We start from the raw sequence: 23457 nt of genomic DNA on the forward strand, positions 1-23457 counted from the left end.
ATCAGGGCCCCCTATACAGTACGAGAACGAATACAAAAAGGCTACAGTTCACACCTATACCCATGACGTATAGGGAATTGAATCAAAACCTGTTTGATGCACACGTGGTGTCCCCTTTCTACCTAAAGCCGATACAACCCCCATTTCCCAAATGGTATGACGCAAACGCTCAATACGAATACCACGTGGGAATCACTGGCATTCAATTGAAAACTGCACCGCGTTTAAAAAGTTAATCAAAAGATTCATAAAAATGGGGATTGTAAAGTTTGACGACTCATCCGCACCAAATGTAACAAGAAACCCGCTACCCAACCATGCTAACCAAAGGGTAAACGGGATAAATGAAAGTGGAAGCAAGAAAATCAAATGTGAGGTTGCGGAAGTTAAAACCCCATTGAGACGGGTCTGGAAAGAGATGATAAAAAGAGGATTGATCGTACTGGATTCGAAAGAAAGATCTGAAAGAAAGAGGTACTATTGTGAGTTCCATAATGGAGAAGTACATGAAATCCAAGAATGCATCAAGTTCAGAGCCCTAGTGCAGGACATGATGGACAACAAAGAAGTAGAGTTTTATGAAGAGCTTAAAAGCCCCGAAGAGGGAAATATATGCTCGTCGGAAGGAGAATCGATAGTGAAAACCCAAAAAGTCAACTACCCAGTGGTCATTATTTTACGACCAAGAAAAAACAAAGCTAGAATGCAAACAGCACCATGAGTCATAATCCAGAAACCTATATCCTTTCCCTACAAGGATAATAAAAAGGTTTCTTAGAACTATGGCTGCAATGTGACAATCCCGAGAGAGGAGAACCCAGTCAACGCTTCAGAAGAGGGCAAAGATATAGGTCTCTATACGTGTAGTAGGAGGCGCTACAATTCAGCAAATGCAAGAGTGGAGCACATAAAAGGAAAAGCCTTGGTGGTTGAACAGATGAAGGAAAAAACAGCCGAACTTGAGCCTCCCGTTAATAAGCCAGTAAATGAAGAGGAGGCTAAAGAATTTTTGAAAATTTTAAAGTACGGTGAGTACAGTATTGTAGAACAGCTGTATAAAAAACTAGCTCGCATCTCGATGCTAGCCTTACTTCTAAGCTTGGAGGTCCATCGTAGCTCACTGATGAAAGTTTTAAACGAAACCTATGTCACTAATGATATTTCCATTAATAAGCTAGACTGCCTAGTTAGCAACATAAGTACTGATAACTTCATCTTCTTTAATGATGATGAAATACCACCCGAAGGCATGGGATCGACCAAGGCTCTGTACATCAACACCCGCTGCAAGGGGTATACGCTACCGGGGGTGTTGATTGATAACGGGTTAGCCTTGAATGTCTTACCCTTATCCATGCTGAACAGGTTACCTGTGGATAGCTCTTACATGAAAACGTGCCAAAACATAATGAAGGCATTCAACGGCACCGAAAGAAGGGTAATGGAAAGAATCAAAATACCCCTTCTGATTGGGCCAAACACGTACGATGTGGACTTCCTGGTAGTGGGCATCAAGCCTTCGTATAACTGCCTATTGGGGAGGCCTTAGATACATTCAGTAGGGGTAGTACCTTTATCACTACACTAAAACTTGAAGTTGGTGATGGAAGAGCAGCTAATAACGATAAATACAGAAGAAGATGCACCATATTTAGAGGTAAACGATGAAGCGATTGAATGTTTCTTTCGATCATTGGAATTTTTAAACACAAAAATTATCACCAAAAGGAACATAATCCCAATACCTAAGATACCCAAGACTACAAGAATGAGCCTGCAATTAACTGTTGAGAAATGAGGTTTACCGAGGAGGAGACTCCGGAGATACCTCTAAGGAAGGGTCGAGCACTGATAATGAAGGATAAACGAGACTGATTTAGCTTAGGATTCAAGCCAGACATGAGACAAAAAAAGAAAGAGTTGGAAAAGAAGCAAGAGAGGAGAAGAGCACGCTTATATGGGGAGGAAATCAAATGGGAACCAATGATATTCCTCCACATATCCAGAACTTTTGTGTCAGGAGGGATTATTAACCCTGAATGGAGGATGCTGAGAAAGGAAACTATGGAAGAAATGTTGGAAAACCTGAACATCAATGCCATATCTGAAGAAGGAACTGGAGAAAAGAATTTGTCAGTGATAAACCGTAAATTATACATATTTATACCTCATGTTTAATGCATTTTATGAATGATTTTTCATTAGAATTGGTGAATTCGATGCTCCTAATGCTTTAATTTCATGTTTTATACTTAGGAGAGTATAGGAGAGCGAAAGGAACGAGAAATGGGCCAAAAACAGAGAAAATGGGACAAAGTACGAACTTAACACGGCCTAGACTTCCTCACACGGGCAGAATCGAAGCACGACTCACACGGGTATAGCACACACCCGTGCCATTCTAACAGGCTTAAACACGGCCTGAAGTAATCGAACATGGGCGTGTCACACAGGCGTGTCCCTACCGAGCTCAAGTTAAGTCCAATTCGGAAAAAGGTCACTTTTGAGGGCTTCTGGACATTCCAAAGCCTATAAATACACCCTAGAAGAGGAGAAAAAGGGAGGCGGAGAATAGGGGTAAGATATTACTCCAAGGAAGCCGATTAATCCATCTCAGAAGCCAGATTTATCATCAAGACTGAAGATCTCTCCTCAATTTCCCTTCAGGAGTTTTGGGTTTTCTTTATGTTTTGTATTCTTTATTCTTCTGAGATGTTTTCTTATTTAGTTATGAACTAAAACCCCCTAAATACCTAAGGGGAATGAAACCTAAGATGAATCTTGTTATTATTTTCTAAATCGTATGATAAATATTTAACTTGTTCTTAATTATGTGTTCTTAATTCTTGTTTTGATATCCCAGGATACTAATTCAAGACATGCTCTTATTCAGAGGAGGAATAGACCCTGTCTAAGAGTACATATATCATAATTAAGTGGAGTTGATTGCGCGCCTAGAAATAGGGTAACAAGATTTTGCCAGATTAGGGTGAAACCTAATAAGGGGATCCATAGATCGAGTTAATGCAACTCTAGAGTGTTAATTAGAGAAAAGTCTCAGTTATTCAATCTAGGGATTAGACGTTATTAGTCTTGAATAGGGATAATAACATAACTTAGGGATCTCTATAGAACAAGTTGAATGAATAAATCGTCCGATTCTGAGCTAGAATAACAAGTAAAGTCTAGGTGGATTTTTCCTTAGGTATTGTTTTAAGTCAATCGATTTTCCCAAAAGCAATTTCCCAATACTATTCTTTGTGCGTTCTTAGTTTAGATCATTAGTTAATTAAAACAAAACCTCTTTATTCTTAGGCTAGATAATAAAAAGGCAGTCATAACTAGTAGTTTTAGTTCCTTTGGGTTCGACAATCCGGTCTTGCTAAAACTATACTACTGTTCGATAGGTACACTTGCCTACATCGCGATAATAGTTAGTTCAAGAATGAATAATTATAAATATTTAAAACCTATCAAGAAACCATGCGATCATCAGGCATTTGCCCTTATGTACCTGTAAGTGTTCTGGACAATTGGACTACGGAAGAGATTCATGTAGTTTTTAGAGCTAATTCATAGTAATGTCTAAAACACACTTATTGCTCTAGGCCTAGGAGTAATAAGAATCTTCTGTGAAATAGGCTTATGTCCAAAAACTTTATTTTAACAAAATGCATCTTTGCTATCATTTTGAGAAAATATTCTTGTATTCTTTCCACTTCATTCATAATCATATTATACAAATAATTGTTCTTAGATTCTTTGGTCTTTTGGACCTTCTTCCAAATATTCTTTTGTTCTTCATTCATGATCAGACCATACAAATAATTATTCTTAGATCCTTTTGGTTCTTTATATCTTCCTTCATCCCCCTAACAGGTCTCTAGATATCAATGATATGAGTGACGCTACTAATGACTCAGAGTCTCCTTTTGAGTAAGATATATGTATGGAGGATTCTCGGGATTTTGAAGATGACCAAGGATGTGACCTATCTCCTGATTTGTTGAGGATGGTAGAGCAAGATGAGAAAAAAATCCTACCTCACAAAGAGTCAGTAGAAATTGTGAGCTTAGAAAAAGAAAAATAGGCGAAGATCGAAACTTGTATCACCGTAGAGATAAAGCGAGACCTCATTGAGTTACTCCAAGAATTCAGGGATGTCTTTGCGTGGTCCTACCAAGACATGCTCAGGTTAAGTACCGACATTGTGGTGCATCAACTCCCTCTAAAGGAAGAGTGTAAGCCAATGCAACAGAAGCTCTGAAGGATGAGACTTGATGTTCTGCTAAAAATAAAAGAAGAGGTCAAGAAGCAATTCAACGTTGGATTTTTAAAAGTGGTTAAATATTCAGAATGGGTAGCCAACATCGTCCCTGTACCTCAAAAAGATGGAAAGATACGAATGTGTGTAGACTACAGAGACCTGAATAAAGCCAGTCCGAAAGATAATTTCCCACTGCTTCATTTTGACACCCTAGTGGACAACACGGCAGGTCACTCACTGTTCTCTTTCATGGATGGTTTCTCTAGATATAACCAGATTAACATGCATCCTGAAGCCATGGAGAAGACCACATTCGTATCCGTGTGGGGAATTTTCTACTATAAAGTGATGTCATTTGGATTGAAAAATGCGGGAGCAACGTATCAAAGAGCCATGGTAACCTTATTCCATGATATGATGCACAAAGAAATCGAAGTTTATGTTGATAATATGATCGTAAAATCCCACATAAGGGAGGAGCATGTTTAAGTCCTGAGGAAATTGTTTTTAAGGTTGAGAGAATTCCAACTAAAGCTCAATCCAGTAAAATGTACTTTCGGAGCTAGGTCCGAAAAGCTGCAAGGATTTGTAGTTAGTAAAAAAGGGATTGAGATCGACCCAGACAAAGTCAAGGCCATAAAAGAGCTGCCTCCACCACGTACTCAAAAAGAAGTTCGAGGTTTCCTTGGAAGACTAAATTACATCGCTTGGTTCATTTCCTAACTAACAGAGAAATGTGACCCCATATTCCGCTTCCTTAAGAAACACAACCCAAGTGTATGGGATAAGGAATGCCAACAGACTTTCAACAGAGTCAAACATTACTTGTCTAATACCCCAGTGCTAATGGCACCCATCTTAGATAAGCCACTGATATTGTATTTGGCGAAGTTTGAGAAATCCAAGGGATGCGTGCTCGGCCAACATGATGAGTCAAGAAGGAAAGAAAGAGCAATATACTACCTCAGTAAAAAGTTCACTGAATGTGAGACAAGGTACTCACCAATCAAGAAGTTGTATTGCGCCTTAATTTGGACAACCCGAAAACTAAGACAGTACATGCTGTATCACACCACTTGGCTCATCTCGAAACTGGACCCTCTGAAGAACATGATGGAAGTCTACAACTTTGAATGGAAGGATGGCCCAATAGAAAATTCTGCTTTTCGAATTTGACTTAGTCTATGTGAACCAGAAGCCGTAAAAGGGAGTGCAATAGTTGATTTTCTGGCTAGTAGAGCTCTAGAGGATTACGGGCCTTTGAAATTTGATTTCCCAAATAAAGATTTGATGTATGTTGCATTCACTGAAGAAGGTTCTCAAGAATGCCACCCTTGGAAACTAAATTTTGACGGAGCTTCAAATGCTGTGGATAACATAATCGGGGCAGTCTTGGTATCCCCAAACGGAGATCATTATCCTTTACTAGTAAACTAGATTTTGATTGTACGAATAATATGGTAGAATGCGAAACATACATCATGGGTATCCAGGCAGCCATAGAATGTAAAATCAAAGTGCTAGAGGTATATGGAGATTCTACACTAGTAATCTACCAGCTCAAAGGCGAATGGGAGACAAAAGACCCCAAATTGATCAGTTATCAAAAGATAGTTCTGGAGTTAATTGAGGAGTTTGATGACATCACTTTCTGCTTCCTCCCATGAGGTGAAAACTAAATGGCTGATGCCTTGGCTACTCTAGCTTCCATGATCTAAGTGAACAAACAAGATGACGTAAAACCTATTTAAATGAGTATTTATGAGGTTCCGGCTCATTGTTACAATGTTGAGGAAGAAGAAAATGATGATCACCCTTAGTACCATGAAATACTATGATATGTGAAAAATCGTGAATACCCTGACTAAGTAACTGAGAATGATAAAAGAATGATATGAAGGCTAGCCTGTGACTACATTTTAGATGGGGAGATTCTATATAAAAGAAGAAAGGATCAGGTACTATTGAGGTGCGTAGACGCTGTCAAGGCTAAGAAAATCTTGAAAGAAATCCATTAAGGTGTCTGCAGGACACACACTAATAGCTTTACAATGGCCAGGCAAATTATGAGATTCGGTTATTACTGGTCCATCATGGAAGGGATTGTATTAATTATGCCAAGAGATGTCATAAGTTCCAAATCTATGGAGACAAAATTCATGTGCTTCCTTCGCCTCTCCATGTTATGACTTCTCCATGGCCTTTCTCTATGTGGGGCATGGATATGATTGGGCCAATATTGCCAAAAGCTTCCAATGGGTATCGATTCATCTTTTTGGTTATCGACCAGAAGCCGCTTCATTTGACAATGTTATAAAGTCGGCATTTAGCAAATTTTTAAAGAAAAAAATCATATGTCGATATGGAATGCCGGAGAGGATCGTATCTAACAATACACTGAACTTGAACAACAGCATGATAGCGAAGGTCTGCATTCAATTCAAGATCAGGCACCACAACTCGTCGCCATATCACCCAAAAATGAATGGTGCAGTGGAGGCAGCCAATAAAAACATTAAGAGGATCATGGGTAAAATGACAGGAACTTATAAAAATTGGCATGAGAAGTTACGATTTGCCCTCTATGCTTATCAAACATCTGTCAGGACCTCTACCGGGGCAACACCTTTCTCCTTGGTCTACGGGATGGAGGCAGTTTTACCTATCGAAGTTGAGATTCTTTTTCTTTGAGTTTTGTTAGAACTAAAGTTAGATGAAGCAGAATAGATCCAGACTCGATATGATCAGTTGAACTTGATTGAAGAAAGGAGGCTAAGGGCTATCCGTCATGGTCAGATGTACCAAAAACGAATGATGTGAGCTTATAACAAAAAAAGTTCGCCCAAGAAAATTCCACGAGGGAGACCAGGTGTTGAAAAAGATCCTTCTCATACAAAAAGATTTCAGAGGGAAATGGATGCCAAACTAGGAAGGGCCTTGTGTGGTAAAGAAAGCTTTTTCTGGAGGAGCACTGATTTTGACCGAAATGGATGGGAAAAACTTATCTAATCCTATAAAGTTGGATTCAGTCAAGAAATACTTTACCTAAAAGGGGAGAGGCCAAGGTGAAAACCCGCAAAGGGCACCTTGAGACCAAAAGGGGTTTTGAGTTGAAAACCCGAAAAAGGATGGTTCAAATATTGATTGGAGATGGGGTGTGTGGTAGTCTTGTCCTCTCAAAATTAACAAGAAGGAGGAACGCTACATTTTGGGGCATCAACAAAATACTTGAGATCTCTTAAACACATATTTAGCTCGAAACAATCTTCGAGAAGTTTGAATAGAGAAGCTCACGTTGCGATATCTGGGGCACCTATCTTTTTTTATTCATTTTGTACCTTAGCAAATTTTACTATCTTAGTTGATTTATCCACTTCGAGCTTTGCTCTTAATAAAATTCTATATTGTTCATTGTGATAGTCTTTTTCAAGCATTTTTCATTGAAACAATGATTATTGGACTTACAATATTCACATAAAAGAAGTTCTGCATATTACTTTGAAGAGTTTTTAAAAGGTACAAGGACCTGAAACAGGACCACTAGTTAGAACTAACTCAAATTCAGAAGTTAGAAACATTGAAGGAAGGATAGTCCAAATTATGGCTATCTCTCCAAATCTTCTGTCAAAGATATTAGCTGAACAAGAAGATAAGCTATTGTGTCAGTAATACAACCTTGATGAACAATGAGTAATGACAACCTAATTATTAAAAAAGAGATTATTCTCATGACATTATGCATTCATGCAAATATCATATATACACATCTAGTTAAGAGCATTTGATTCATTCTGATCATGACAACCCAATCATTTGGCATACACATAGGCCCATGAAATCGATTCTACAGGTCATGTTCCCCAGAGGACGGTGTAACAAGATTGGTGAATCCACAAATCCCATAACCCTGAAGTTGTAGTGGGACAGATTTAAGTTATAATGGAAAATCTTATCTCCTTGAAGTTAAAGTGGGTTAGACTGAAGATAGCAAACCTTATCTCCCTAAAGTTACAGTGGAGCAGGTTAAAGATAGCAAATCTCCTTTCCCCGAAGTTGTAGTGGAATAGATCGAATATAACGCCTCAAATTTTTTATTTTTGACTTTTTACAATTTTCTGGCTTGAAAGTGTCTAAATTTGTGGTTCGTGTTATTTTAGCTTAAATGTATGTTGAGTTAAGTAATTATGAGCTCTGGGGTGTGTTTGGAAGGTCCTAAGTTTAGGCTGTAACTTGGGCTAAATTTGGGTTTTTAATTGAATTAAGTCTGATTTGAGGTCAGTGGGCTTATAAGGAATTGTTGGTATAAAATTAACAGAATGGGCCTGCTGGTCTAGTGGTTAAGTTGTAAGGGATTATACTTAGGGTCAGGGGTTTGATTCCCTGTAGTAGCGATGGGATTATTTTTGTTGCAAGTTCCAATAAGCGATGGGCTTTGGTAAATTCTGATTTGTGGGCTTAAGGGAAAACCTAGGGTTTTCTCCTTTTCCTCTTTTTTGTCAACAGTTGTTCTCTATGCCGTTTTTCTCTTTTTTTTCAATTTCCCTTGTGCCAAAAATTATTTGCTTCCTTCCCCTTCTCCTTTGCTTTGCTTTTCTTTTTCGATAAGCTTAGGTGTATTCAAGCAGTTCTACCGATTCGATAAGTAGCAGTTAAATTAAGTTAAGTATTTTCTGTTGGAAATTGTTAAGAGAGGTTTTGGTTGTTGTTTAGAGGGGATTTAAGGATCTGTGGATCATTAATCGGGGTTTTAAATAGCAAGAAAACACCGTTCTTCGTCGAAGGCTTTGGAGTGCTTGTGGTTGGATTTGCAGTAGAAACAAACCAGGTGTGTACTCCGCTTATACAGAAAATGAGTTTCGACGAAAGCCTTAAAACTAGTCTATCGATGCCACACGGGCGTGTGGTCTGCCCGTGTGGTAGCTTGCATTGTGAGACACAGACGTGTGACTGACGAACCAGGCCGTGCGCGCGCCACACTAGCGCAATAGACATGGGCATATGAGGCTGGCGAGGCCGTGTGCAAAGTACGAGCTCGACCATTTGGGCCGTGTAGACCGTACGGGCGTATGGGTCTTGGGCCAGGCCATGTGATCCACACAGGCAAGGCTAATTTGGGTAGTGTCGGCCCACATGCCCAGCACACGGGCGTGTGAGCCTAATTTTCCTAAAATGTTCTGTAATGTTGTACGGGTTGCCTAAGTAGACCGTGGCCTGCCTGTAGCGTCAGTAAGCGTTATTTAGATCCCATACTATGAATTATTACTTTCTTAATGTAAAGCATGTTACAATAAGCATGTATATCTGCCTGATTTCATATATTTGTTCTGTTATGATATGATCTGATTTCTGCATATAAGCATGTCACGATATTTATGATGTATTGCTTTGGGTTGGGTTGTTGTGAAAAGAAGGAAGTCTGAGAGGCGATTAGCCTATTATCGGGCAGCTACGCTGCATATAACTATTATGTACTATTTTACAGCACCACTTGGTGTGTAGGGCTGGATGGGTCGATTTTATCCCCATACTTGGTGTGTAGGGCTGGGTGGGTTGATTTTATCCCTACATGGTGTGTTGGATTAGACGGAGATGGTGTACATGGTTGGTGGGCATGAATTCTGTTCTCTGATATCTGATCTAATCTGCATCGATATCTGTATGGCTAAGGCCGAATATCTGTATTCCGTTATCTGTTTGTATGCATGCTACTTGTGGGGATGTACACACTGAATCTTTGAAAACTCACCCCTTTATTTATTTTATGTCAGGTAATCCTCAGCAGTAGATGGATCGGTGTGGCGAAAGGCTCGATGGTGACCACTGTTAGACTTATAGATTTTTAAGGAACGTTTATTTCATCTATTCAATTTTTTCATTTTTTCTATATTTGTTTTGGGATTTAATTTTCGGACTTGAGCTATTTCTTTTGGTTTATTTTAGGATTTTTAAATTGTTAAATTGTTGACTTATGAATTATTGATGTTTTAGCTTCCGCGTAAAAGAACGATTTTCAAATAATTAATGGAATAAGGATTTCTCGACTTAAGTAACGATAATGAACTGAACAATTTTAACTTGCTAAGATTTTTTTAAATCACTCTCATGTGACACCGTCAGATTAGGCCATAACATCTAGGCCGGGTTTGGGGTGTTACATTTAGTGGTATCAGAGTCAAGTTTGCAAAAACTCGGCTGTGGTTTTGGGTTGTAAAAAGGAATGGTTTTGGAAATCTGTGATAAAATAATTAAAAATTATTTTTGATAAATAAGTGGTTCACTGAGTCTCCGTCGCTATCCTGTAAGTTCTCTAAAACTCTGATGTATATTGTTTAGAAGCATGCCTAAATTGAGTTTTATCTGTATCTGTCTGAGATTTTATGCATGTATGTGAGACTACTATAGGTAGTACTTTACTGAATCACTTAGGTAGTGTAAACTAAAACTGTAGTGAGCTTATTACTCGCGATAACTAACTCAAAAACCCTAATACTGTTTTGCATAAAATATCTGCTAATAACTATTGAAACGGTGCATAAAACTTCTAAATACAGATTAATTTGATAGTTACGATGAGCGCACGTGGTACTCGTGGACGAAGAACTTGAGGTCGAGGTAGAGGCTGCAGAGGGATTCGAGCTGAGTCATTCGCATCTGATACGATCCCTAATCTAGACACTAGCGAGACGCCGGTGTCGCCTGCTACAGAAACTGGTGTTGAGTCTCAGAACCGTGCAGCAGGGGACGATACTTTGTCCCAGGCCATGCTGCGAATTTGGAGAGAGTCGCTGGAGCTAATGTTGGATCTGGAGACCGTGGGTTGGTTACGGAACGACTTCTATCGAATGGGGCTGAGATATTTAGGGGCATCGCTAGAGTTGCTTTGAGTGTGGCTGAGTATTGGATGAAGGCCTTAGAGCGCATAATGGATGATTTGGATTTTACTAATGAGCAGAAACTCAAGGGGCTGTATATCTACTTCGTGATGAGGTATACTAGTGGTAGTTAACCGTTAAGGAGGGTACTCAGCTTGATAGGTTGACTTGGGATTTGTTTAAGACCACCTATCAGAGTAAGTATGTGGGAACTAGCTACGCTGATGCTAGGTGACTTGAGTTTCTGAATCTCACTCAGGAAGACCGTTCGGTGGCCGAGTATGAGGCCGAATTTCTGAGGCTGAGTCGCTATGCGAGGGGCATGGTGAAGAATGAGTATGAGCGCTATGTTCGATTTGAGGATAGTCTTCGTGATAGTCTACGAGTTTTAATAGCTCCTTAGAGGGAGCGAGATTTCTCAGTCTTGGTCGAAAAGGCCAAGATAGCAGAGGAGGTGAAGCGCTCTGAGCCCCAAAACCGTGAGAAAGGGAAAGTTAAGATGGATTCTAAGTCTACTGGTTCTGGGATGAGGCCTAAGAAAAAGCTCAAGGCTGACGGGTCCATTAGAGTTAGGCCTACTGTTGCACCTACTGGGGTGAGGATCTATAAGCTATGTAATAGACACCATCCAAGCGAGTGTTGGAGATCTACTGGCACTTGTTTGAGGTATGGATCAACTAAGCATCGAGTTAAGGATTGTCCACTAAGAGGTGATCAGATGCAAGCTCCTGTTGTTGAGACTACACAGCCGCTGAGAAAAGTACAGCAGCCACCTAGGGGCCACGGACAGGCTAGGGGTGGTAACGGTATGGGTCGAGGTCAGAGAGCACCTAGCAGGGGTGCTGGGCCGAATGAGGTGAGGCAGCCTGCACTTGTCTATACTGCACATCGCCATAAGGATGGAGATGCTCCAGACGTCATCATAGGTACGTTCTTAATTCTTAACGTACCTTATGTTGCACTGATAGACATAGGTTCTACGCACTTTTATGTTGCATGTTCTATGTCTGAGACTTTGGGGATTCCGTATGTGAGCACTTCTAGGGAGATTTTTATGGTGAGTCCGTTGGAGCAGTCCATTAGGATGAGTAAGGTGTTCAAGGATGTTCCTTTGGAAGTCCAAGGTTCAATATTTCTGGCTCATCTGATGAAACTTCCATTTGGGGAGTTCGACTTAATTCTGGGGATGGACTGGTTAGTGAAGCATTGTGTAAGTCTGGATTGTACTGAAAAGATGGTGGTTCTAAGGATCAAAGAGGATAATGAGGTAGTCGTAATTAGAGAACAACAAAATTATTTGTATAATGTAATCTTTGTGTTGGCAGCAGAAAAGCTGGTCAGGAAAGGATGTGAGGCGTACTTGGCTTACATCAGTGTTTATGATCCTGTGGACTCTTCGGTTAAGGACATCCATGCTGTGAGGGACTTTTTAGATGTTTTTCCAGAAGAACTACCAGGATTACATCTGAGTCGTGAGGTAGAATTTGAGATTGAGTTGATTCCTGGTACGGCTCCGGTGTCTATCACCCCTTACCGAATGGCATCAAAGGAGCTGGCAGAACTGAAGGCTCAAGTTCAGGAGCTGTTAGATCGTGGGTTTATTTGTCCCAGTGTATCCCCGTGGGGAGCACCTGTTTTGTTCGTAAAGAAGAAGGGCGGTACAGTGAGGATGTGTATAGACTACCGTTAATTAAAGAAGTTGAAGATTAAGAATAAGTATCCACTTTCGATGATAGATGACTTATTCGATCAATTCAGAAGAGCTTCAGTGTTTTCTAAGATTGATCTGCATTCAGGTTACCATCAGTTAAGAGTAAAGGAGGCCGATGTATATAAGATAGTGTTTAGGACTCGGTATGGCTATTACGAGTTCCTAGTTATACCTTTTGGGTTGACTAATACACCAGCGGCATTTATGAATCTGATGAACCGTGTGTTACAGCCCTACTTGGATCAGTTTGTAGTAGTGTTCATCGACGACATCTTGGTATACTCTAGGACTGAGGAAGAGCATGATATGCATTTGTGAGTGGTTTTACAGATTCTTCCTGAGAAACAGCTTTACGCGAAGTTCTCTAAGTGTGAATTTTGGCTTTAAGAAGTGACATTTCTAGGACATGTAGTTTCTACATAGGGGATTAGAGTTGATCCTTGTAAGATTGAGGCTGTGTTGGATTAGAAACAACCGAAGAGTATGTCGGAGGTTCGTAGTTTTCTAGGTCTGGCAGGTTATTACTGGTGCTTCGTAGAGGGATTCTCGTTGATCACAGCACAGTTGACTAAGTTGTTGTGCAAAGGAGTTCCTTTTGTTTAGACTAACGCACAACAGGAGAGCTTCGAGAAGCTCAAAATAGTTTTGACTCAGGCTCCAGTTCTGATACAGCCTGAGCCTGGTAAAGACTTCGTGGTTTACAGTGATGCGTCATTTGTGGGTTTGGGTTGCGTCTTGATGCAAGACGGTAAAGTAGTAGCCTATGCGTCTCGGCAGCTTAAGACTCATGAAGTTAATTATCTGACACATGATTTGGAGTTGGCGGTAATTGTCTTTGCATTGAAGATTTGGAGGTACTATCTATACGGTGAGAAGTGTACCATCTACACTGATCACAAGAGCCTCAAGTATCTCCTCACTTAGAGGGAGTTAAATCTTAGGCAGCGACGATAGGTTGAGTTGCTCAGGGACTACGACAGCAGTATTGAGTATCACCTGGAAAGGCCAATGTCGTGGCCGATGCATTAAGCCGCAGGGCCGTGGCTGATTTAAGAACGTTGTTCACTAGACTGAGTCTTCATGACGATGGGAGTCTCCTGGATGAGTTGCAGGTTAGGCCAACATGGTTGGGTTAGATTAAAGATAAGCAGTTAGGAGATAAGTCTCTTGAGTTACAATTCTGTCAGGTTGAGGCTGGAACAACCACTGATTTTAGGATTGGCAGTGATGGCGTGTTGTGTTTCCGAGATAGGATCTGTGTGCCTAATGATGAGGATTTGCGATTGTCGATTCTGAGGGATGCGCATAGTAGTCCTTACACTATGCAACCTGGTGAGAACAAGATCTATAGGGATCTTCGAGAGTTATACTGGTAGCTAGGGTTGAAACGTGAGGTGACCGATTTTGTTACTTACTGTTTAACTTGTCAGCAGGTTAAGGCTGAGCATCAGTTACCTTCGAGTTTACTACAGCCAGTTAAGATTCCAATGTGGAAATTGGAGCGAGTAACGATGGACTTCGTTAGTGGGTTGCCTCTAACACCCACTAAGAAAGATTCTGTGTGGGTCGTTGTAGATCGATTGACCAAGTCTACACATTTCATTCCTGTTAGGACAGACTTTTCTTTACAGCAGTTGGCTAAGCTTTACATTTCTAAGATAGTGAGGCTGCATGGGGTACCTATCTCGATCATTTCTGATTAGGGATCTTCGTTTTACGTCTCGGTTCTGGGGGAAACTCCATGAGGCTTTGGGTTCTCGCCTTGATTTCAGTACTACTTTTCATCCTTAAACAGATGGTCAGTCAGAGAGGGTGATTCAGGTATTGGAGGATATATTGAGGGGTTGTGTTATGGATTTCCGAGGTAATTCGGAGGAGTACTTGCCATTGGCAGAGTTCGCTTACAATAACGACTATTAGTCTAATATTCAGATGGCATCATATGAGGCACTGTATAGACGTAAGTGTTGCACTCCCTTGTACTAGACTGAGCTAGGTGAGTGGCGTATTTTGGGTCCGAAGTTAGTATCAGAGACTGAGGATAGGGTCTACTTAATTCGGGATCGACTGAAAGTGGCTTCTGATAGACAGAAGTCCTATGCAGATTTGAAAAGAAAGGACATCAACTATTTTGTGGGAGACAGGGTTTTTCTTAAAGTCTCACTATGGAAGAAGGTTTTGAGGTTCGGTCGTAAGGGTAAGCTGAGTCCTCGATTTATTAGGCCGTATCGGATTCTGAAGTAAGTGGGGCCAGTCGCATATTATTTGGAGCTACCTTCAGAGTTGGATCGTATTCATGACGTGTTCCACGTCTCGATGTTCAGACGTTACCGCTCTGACCCCATGCACATTGTACCTGTGGAGGAGATTGAGGTTAGACTAGATCTGACATTCGAGTAGGAGCCGACTCAGATTTTGGATCACGACGTTAAGGTACTGCGTAGGAAGTCTATTCCCTTAGTGAAGGTGCTGTGGCAGAATCATAGCACTGAGGAGGCTACTTGGGAGCCGGAGGATTTGATGCGTCAGTAATATACTCACCATTTCTGATCAGGTAAAATTTGAAGACGATTTTCTTTAAGGGGGCTAGAGTTGTAAAGCCCCAAATTTTTAATTTTTTGCTTTTTGTGATTTTTGGGCTTGGAAGTGTCTGAATTTGTGGTTCATGTTATTTTGGCTTAAATGTATGTTGGGTTAAGTAATTATGAGCTCTAGGGTGTGTTTGGAAGGTCCTAAGTGCAGGCTGTAGCTTGGGCTAAATTTGGGGTTTTAATTGAATTAAGCCTGATTTGAGGTCAGTGGGCTTATAAGGAAATGTTGGTAAGAAATTAACAGAATGGGCCTACTGGTTTAATGGTTAAGTGGCAAGGGATTGTGCTTAGGGTTAGGGGTTCGATTCCCTATAGTAGCGATGGGATTCTTTTTGCTGCCAGTTCCAGTAAGCGATGGGCTTTGGTAAATTCTGAGTTGTGGGCTTAAGGGAAAACCTAGGGTTTTCTCCTTTTCCTCTTTTCTGTCAACAATTGCTCTCTCTGTCGTTTTTCTTCCCAATTTCCCTTGTGCCAAAAATTCTTTGCTTTCTTTCTCTTCTCATTCGTTTTGCTTTTCTTTTTCGATAAGCTTAGGTGTGTTCAAGCGGTTCTGTCGATTCAATAAGTAGGAATTAAATTAAGTTAAGTTTTTTCTGTTGGAGATTGTTAAAAGAGGTTTTGGTTGTTATTTAGGGGGGATTCAAGGATCTGTGGATCATTAATCAGGGTTTTAAATAGCAAGAAGGCGCATTTCTTCGTCAAAGGCTTTGGAGTGCTCGTGGTTGGATTTGCAGCGGAAACAAACCAAGTGTGTACTCCGCTTGCACAGAAAACGAGTTTTGGCGAAAGCTGAAAAACCAGTTTGTCGACGCTACACAGGCGTGTGGTCTTCCCATGTAGTAGCTTGTGTCGCGAGACACGGGCGTGTGACAGACGAGCCAGACCGTACGAACTCTACACGGATGCGATGGACACGAGCGTGTAAGGCTGGGGAGGCCGTGTGCGAGGCACGGGCTCGACAATTTGGGCCGTGTGGGCCGCATGGGCGTGTGGGTCACACGGGTGAACCATAAGGGTGTGTGGATGTTGGGCAAGGCCGTGTGATCCACACAGGTAAGGCTAATTTGGACCGTTGGGCCCACACGGGCAAGGCACACCGGCATGCGAGCCCAATTTTCCTAAAATGTTCTGTAAAGTTGCACGGGCGCCTAAGTTGACTATGACTTGCCTGTAGGGTCGGTAAGTATTATTTAGACCCCATACTATGAATGATTACTATGTTGTATGTAAAACATGTTGCAATAAGCATGTATATCTGCCTAATTTCATATATTTGTTCTGCTATGATATGATCTGATTTCTCTATATATAAGCATGCCACGATATTTATGATGCATTGCATTAGGTTGAATTGTTGTGAAGAGAAGGAAGTCTAAGAGGCGATTAGCCTATTATCGGGCAGCTACGCTGCATATATCTGTTATGTACTATTTTATAGTACCACTTGGTGTCTAGGGCTGGATGGGTCGATTTTATCCCCATACTTGGTGTGTAGGGCTGGGTGGGTTGATTTTATCCCTACATGGTGTGTTGGATTAGACGGAGATGGTGTACAGGGTTGGTGGGCATGAATTCTATTCTCTGATATCTGATCTGATCTGTATGCGATATTTGTATGGCTAGGGCCGAATATCTGTATTCTGTTATCTGTTTGAATGCATGCTGTTTGTGGGGATGTACATACTGAGTTTGCGAAAACTCACCCATTTATTTATTTTATATTAGGTAATCCTCAGCAGTAAATGGATCGGTGTGGTGGCGGGCTTGATGGTGACCACTGTTAGACTCATGGATTTTTTAGTAACATTTATTTCAACTGCTTAAATTTTTTTCTTTTTTTCCTATATTTGTTTTGGGATTTAATTTTTGGACTTGAGCTATTTTTTTGGGTTTATTTTGGGGTTTTTAAATTGTTAAGTTGTTGATTTACGAATTATTGATGTTTTAGCTTCCGCGTAAAAGAACGGCTTTGAAATAATTAATGGAATAAGGATTTTGCGACTTAAGTAACGATAATGAACTGAACGATTTTAACTTGCTAAGATTTGTGACGCCGCCAGATTCGACCATAACGTCTAGGCCGAGTTTAGGCAGTTACATCAAAGCTACAAATAAAATCCTATACCTCTGAAGTCGGAGAAGGTCAGATTAAGCTACCACGGCGAATCTTGTCTCCCTGAAGTTGCAGCGGAACATATTGAAGCTACAAGTCACAATCCTTATCTCCCTGAAGTTGTAGTGGAGCAGGAAAATACACAAACCTTATCTCCTTGATGTTGCAGTGGAGCAGGTTGAAATTACCAATTTTTATCTCCTTGAAGTTCCAGCAGAGTAGATCAAAGCTACAAATCTCTTCTCCCTAAAATTACGTTGGAGTAGATCGAGGCACTAATTCCTATACCCTCGCAGATGTAGTGAGATAGAATGAAGCTATTTGAAGAAGAGAAGCACTAAAGAAGTTGAGACTCGACGAGACCAGGAAAAATTGGTCTTTCTTAAAAGTCTTTGCCCTATTCTCGTTACACGAAAATGAACAAAGAGGGGCAGCTGTATGAGCCCAATTTAACCCGGGGCCCATAAGCAAACTAACCCAAAATTAAACAAAAAAAAAACTAAGCCTCAAACCCAACAAAATTAAACCCAAACCAAGCGACCCAATTACAATAAACCCAACCAACCTAAACCCAAACTAAATTGCCCTAGCCCAATACAGCCCAACCTACCCCAGCCCACAACATTTTCAGAAAACAACAAAAAAACCCTAAGCCACCGCCGCTCGTGGCTCCACTTCAACACGTCCGTACCACTACCGCGTGCCACAGCTGGCCTCTGCACCTGCAAAAAAAAAAAGATAGTAACAACAGCAACAATGGCAACAAAAGAACAAAAACAAAAAAAAACAAGGGTTGTATTTTCTTCGGCTATAAAAGTGTAATGACCCAAAATCCACGGGCACCGGAAAAGTGAGTTATAGGGCCTCCATCTTAGTGAAATAAGTTCGAAAATAATTATTAAAAATATTTATGAGCCTAGTGGTGTGTCTAATTAGGATTTAATTAGGTGAAATTAGCTTAATTTAGAATAATTAGCAAAAAGAACTAAATTGAAAAAGGGGTAAAAGTTTAAATCTAAAGTAATAGAAAATAAAAAGGATCAAAATGGAAATTAAGCCATTTACATAAATTGAGGCGGCAAATGGAAGAAAAATCAAGATTTTTCTTGAATGTATGTATTATATATATTAAAATTATTATTATGGTTTTATAATTATTATGATTTTTAATGAATATTATATTTTAAATAAATTAAATAGTTGATAAATATATGGTAATAAAATATACATGTGTAAAAATTATATTGGTACATTTGTAATTTAAATACTAAATTACTTATAATTTAAGTAAAAAGATATTTGTTAATTAAATAATTAAAATTTTAAATTATGAGATTTTGTTTGAGAAACAAATTAAATAATGACAAATGTAATAAAATTATTGGTACAAATGTAGAATTAAATATGTGTACAATTGTAAAATATGTAAATGATGTTAAAATAGATATTTAAAATAAATATATTACAATATATGCTAATATATTTAAAATAAATAAAGAAACAAAAGGGAAGAGAAACAGAAAAGAAAAAGGGAAAGAAAAATAAAAGAGAACTAAGGATTTGAAGCTTGGAGTTAATTTGGTAAGTCAATTAAGTCCTTTTTAGTTAATCTTGATGTTTTAGAAGCTTTGAAACAAGATTTTGATGAAATTAAGTTGATAGTTCAAGAGTTCATATGTTTCCAAATATGGTTCATGTTGGACAAATTATGGAATTAGGGATTTAATTGAATGAATTCTAAGTTAGAATTGATTAAGGGATTAAATTGTAAACTAGGCTATTAGTTTTATGTTGTAGGGACTAAATTGAAGAAATTTCGAAATTAGGGAAATATGCATGAAATTTTATAGTTAAATATAAGTTTAGACAAAATTTGAATAGAAAAAGAGAGTGAATTGGATTAAAAAAAAATAATTAAGTTTAGTTAGGATTAAATTGGGAATAAGGTAGAAATTATTTAGAAATTTAATTATTTATTATAATTAATGCTGTAAATAATAATGTAAATTACTATTATTTTCGTAGCCAACAAAGAACTTGAAGCATCAGCATCAAAAGGAAAGGAGAAAGTCATCGAGGACTAAAACGGGAGAATGACGGTGTGTATTACATAATTCGAATTTTAATTATTATTGATTGATGAATTTTTAATTGATATGTATGGTAAGTAAGACTTGAGGTAAGTATGTGAAATTGATATGAATATTGAGTGAAAATGAAAGTGATGCAAATTGAATTAAATTGAATAGAATAAGTGAATTATGGAATATGTGATTATTTGAAAAGTGTATGGATTGAAAAATGAGTGCTGATTTGAATTGTGAATTGAAAGTGATATAGAATTGAGAAAGTGAATTGAATACCCTATTAACTAGTCGGGCTGAGTCGGATATAGTTGGCATGCCATAGGATTAGAAGTGTTCAGGGATGCTTCGACCTCGAGTCGATGAGACAGTGGATGTCACTAAATTTCTTCGGATAGATTCGATGAGGTATTGGGTACCAACTTTACTTTGGCTAGGCCGATGAGACACTGGGTGTCAACTATTACTTCAAACTATCCGATGAGGCACTGGGTACCATATTGGTGTGTTTGGTTGGATCCGTGTATCCGCCAAAGTCCGAGTTACGTTAATAGGGTGAAAAATTGAAATTTGAATTTAAGGCATTGAAATAAAAAAAAAAAGAAATTGAATTATGAATAGAAATTGGAATTGTGATAGAAAGAGAAAAGTACGAGCTAAATGTTCATAAGTGGTTTAAATTCAAGTTTGTGAAAAATACATTGATTGATTTAATAATTAAATGGAATTGTTATAATGAAATGATGAAAATAAAATAAAAATAAAGTATGAATTAGTATTTAAGAAATTAATTGTTATGTATTTTAATATTTATATTTTTATTATTGATGATATATTTTGAATTATGGTAATACCATGAGTATATCCATACTCGGTGTCTGAGTTGTTTCCGTGTGCAAGGTTAGTAGAAGTCAAGTGTCCCGCTCAAAGATCCGAACAATCCCGACTCAACACAAATTTGGTGATGTATATTTTTCTTTTGGGTAAAGGTGGCTTGTACATAGGTGTTGTTTAGTCACTTGAATATGTATATTACTTTGGGTAGTGAAGGATGAATTATAAGATTTAGATGGTTAAATGAATGAAGTTTATAATCAATTTAGAATGATGCTATGATAGTTATTAAGTTAAAAATTATGTTAATGATATAAATATTAGTTATATGAATGTGAAACATTGGTGTTGGTTGTTTTGGTTTGAATTTGTAGAGGGTTTTAGGTAAAAATAAGTAGAAATGCTGTCAAAATTTTTTTATTAAAAAAAATTTCCCGGAATACTCGAACAACTCCCGTTCTACTTTTAATACGTGTTTGAACTTTGAGAGTCCAATATAAGGACTTAATTATTATATTATACTATGAAAGTTATATTAATTGTAAATTATTCGTAAGTTGTCTAATATGTCCAGTAATGCCTCATAACCTCGTTCCGGCGACGGTTTGGGGTTAGGGGGTGTTACAAAAAACCATGTAATAATCTATGTATTTTTCACGAACACAGACGAATACGCAAAGACCAATCAAAAAACAGATTAGGTACACTTTTAGTTTTTTTTTCATAGCCTGCTTACTTCGAATATATATATATATATATATATATATATATATATAAGCCCTTTTTTACCTTTTTGACAGTCGAAAAAGACGAAACCGAAAGGTTTTCACGTTTTCGTTCGGCTTTTATGGGGGTTTTCTGGGTGTTTTGACCCCAGATCCGGGTTAGGGAGAGTAAAACGACCAAAAATATCTCTCTCTATACTCTCCGGCCACCGTGGACAATAGCACCGTCACCGGCGACTGACGGCCGCCACGTGGCCTTATGGCCAGAAATCGGGGACTCCAAAGAGAAAGCAAAGCCTCCCCTTAGTTTTTTTTTTAAACAACCCGAAAAAATGAAGTTTTTTTTGAAAAATTGGCTTTTAAAGGCGAAACAAACGACGTCGTTTACAGCTGTTTCTGTAGCCTCAAAACAGCATCGTTTTGGCCTTCAACCCGCATTCTGACTCGACCCAGCTAAAGGATCCATGTGTTTTCTTTGGAATGGGCTATTTGCATGATTAATCCCTTCGCTTTTTTGACTTGTGTCGATTCGATCCTTTTCGTTTTTAAATTTTATCACTTAGTCTTGTTTTATTTTTAATTTGGGCCCTATACCATTTAAGAAGATGGACGCCTAAAGCGGCGTCGTTTTTGATGATCCAAAACCCGATTCGGGTTTGTTCAGTTGGGATCCGAGCATATAATTGTTGTATTGGTCCTTCTAATGTTTAAACGGATTATAATATGGACTTTTTTCCTTTTTATTTATTTCTGATTTGCCCCACATTACTGTTTAAATGTTCAATTTAGTCCCCTTTGCTATTTTTGTTTTTTCATTATTAAATTAGTTAATCTAATATTATTATATTTCCTATTTGGTTTCATTAATATTGATAATACTCTAAAATGACGTGTTTTTATATATTAATCATGTGTTTATTTTGAGCTTGAGCCTACTAATTTGAGCTATTTATGTCTTTTTATCTTTTAGGGACTAAATTGGAGGCGAAAAGTAAATTCAAGGGAAAAAGCGTCAATTTGGAGATTAAATGGGCCAATATGCAACGTGGGACAAATATGGTGCCAAAAGTGCGAACATGGAAGGCATAAGGATTTAAAAGCAAATAAAAGAGATTTTATTTTGGAAGACTCTATTTTATTTTATTCTATTAGGATAATTAATATTAAGATAATTATTAGGATTATTCAAATTTAGGATTTTATTTTAATTATCTTTGTTTATCTTTAATTAAATGTATTTATCTTTTTAGAATTTAAGTTCAATTAGACTATCTCCCTAGCACTATAAATAGAAATTTGAAGTGACTCTATTTGGGGCATCTTTTTCTGTAAATACTCTCCCCAAAAGTCTTTTGTTCTTTCATATTTCTTTTCAATAAAATTTCTTTTTCCATATTTTTATTTATTTGATTTCCCTCCATTATCATGAGCCACTAAAAAACCCTTCTAGCCAAAAGTTGTCAATATTTCCCCAAAAAGGGTTCTTAAGGCCTAGAATCCGTACTTAGCCTTCTCGCCAAGTATTCATCGTTTCTCCGCACTACGGGCTGACGCTTCCGTCCATGGCCCTTAAGAAGTAAACTTTTCAGCATATGCAAAGGCGGCCGCTTTATATGTTTTGGAAGGACTGCATAGTTGGTTGTTAACTTACTGCATCAGAGGTTGGCGAGCCAAAGAGACAAAATGGTGTGGGATTCGCCATTGAGAAGCGTTGATCTAGCATAGATTACTGGCTAGAGTCAGGTTCCCTAAAAATCGTAAATCTAATCTTTGGAGCTGGTGGTCGTAGGCGTCCTCTTCCACTATAACTGGCTTACTTGAGTCGAGAAGGATCATCCAAAAGCCAAGGATTGAGCCCAAGGTGGAATGAGACAACCGGAGGCTGAAACTTTCCCATAAGAATTTATTTTCTCTTAAAACTCTCTTTATTATTTTTATTATTTTCGTAATCATAATTTCAATAAACTTTAAATTCTATTTTATTTTATTTTCCTTCCAAAATCAATTCTTAAATTGCTTTTTATTTTTTCAAGGAACACAGTTTTCTTGGGCACGATTTCGCCTGAGAATTCGAGAGACAAGTATTCAGATAATCCGGTCCACGAGGATTCGACCCTACTTCCCTTTACTATTTCTTTTTCATTATTTTACTGGAATAGGATATTTTGGTGCTCTCAACGTCCGCATCAAATTTTGGCGCCATATTCGGGATCGGCAACATACTAATCTTGTTTTTCTTTGTTTTCTATGACTAGATCTT

General features: G+C 38.6%; 1 protein-coding gene across 1 annotated transcript; it reads left to right on the forward strand.

Annotated features, from left to right (window-relative positions):
- Positions 1–253: 253 nt before the first annotated feature.
- LOC108471836 (uncharacterized) lies at positions 254–1549 on the forward strand. The gene is made up of 2 exons (XM_017773390.1): positions 254–667; positions 779–1549. Exons 1-2 carry the CDS (start codon positions 254–256, stop codon positions 1547–1549), a joined length of 1185 nt encoding a protein of 394 aa, XP_017628879.1.
- The last annotated feature ends 21908 nt before the right edge of the window (positions 1550–23457 follow it).

This window comes from Gossypium arboreum, chromosome 5 (assembly GCF_025698485.1).
Source record: "Gossypium arboreum isolate Shixiya-1 chromosome 5, ASM2569848v2, whole genome shotgun sequence".
Classification (NCBI taxonomy): Eukaryota; Viridiplantae; Streptophyta; class Magnoliopsida; order Malvales; family Malvaceae; genus Gossypium; species Gossypium arboreum.

What these genes read in the sequence shown, in the direction of transcription:
- LOC108471836 (XM_017773390.1), top strand. Translation starts at nt 254, where the DNA reads ATGGGGATTGTAAAGTTTGACGACTCATCCGCACCAAATGTAACAAGA. An exon ending in AAAAAGTCAACTACCCAGTG is followed by an intron (nt 668 to 778) that starts GTCATTATTTTA and finishes AAGGTTTCTTAG; the next exon opens with AACTATGGCTGCAATGTGAC.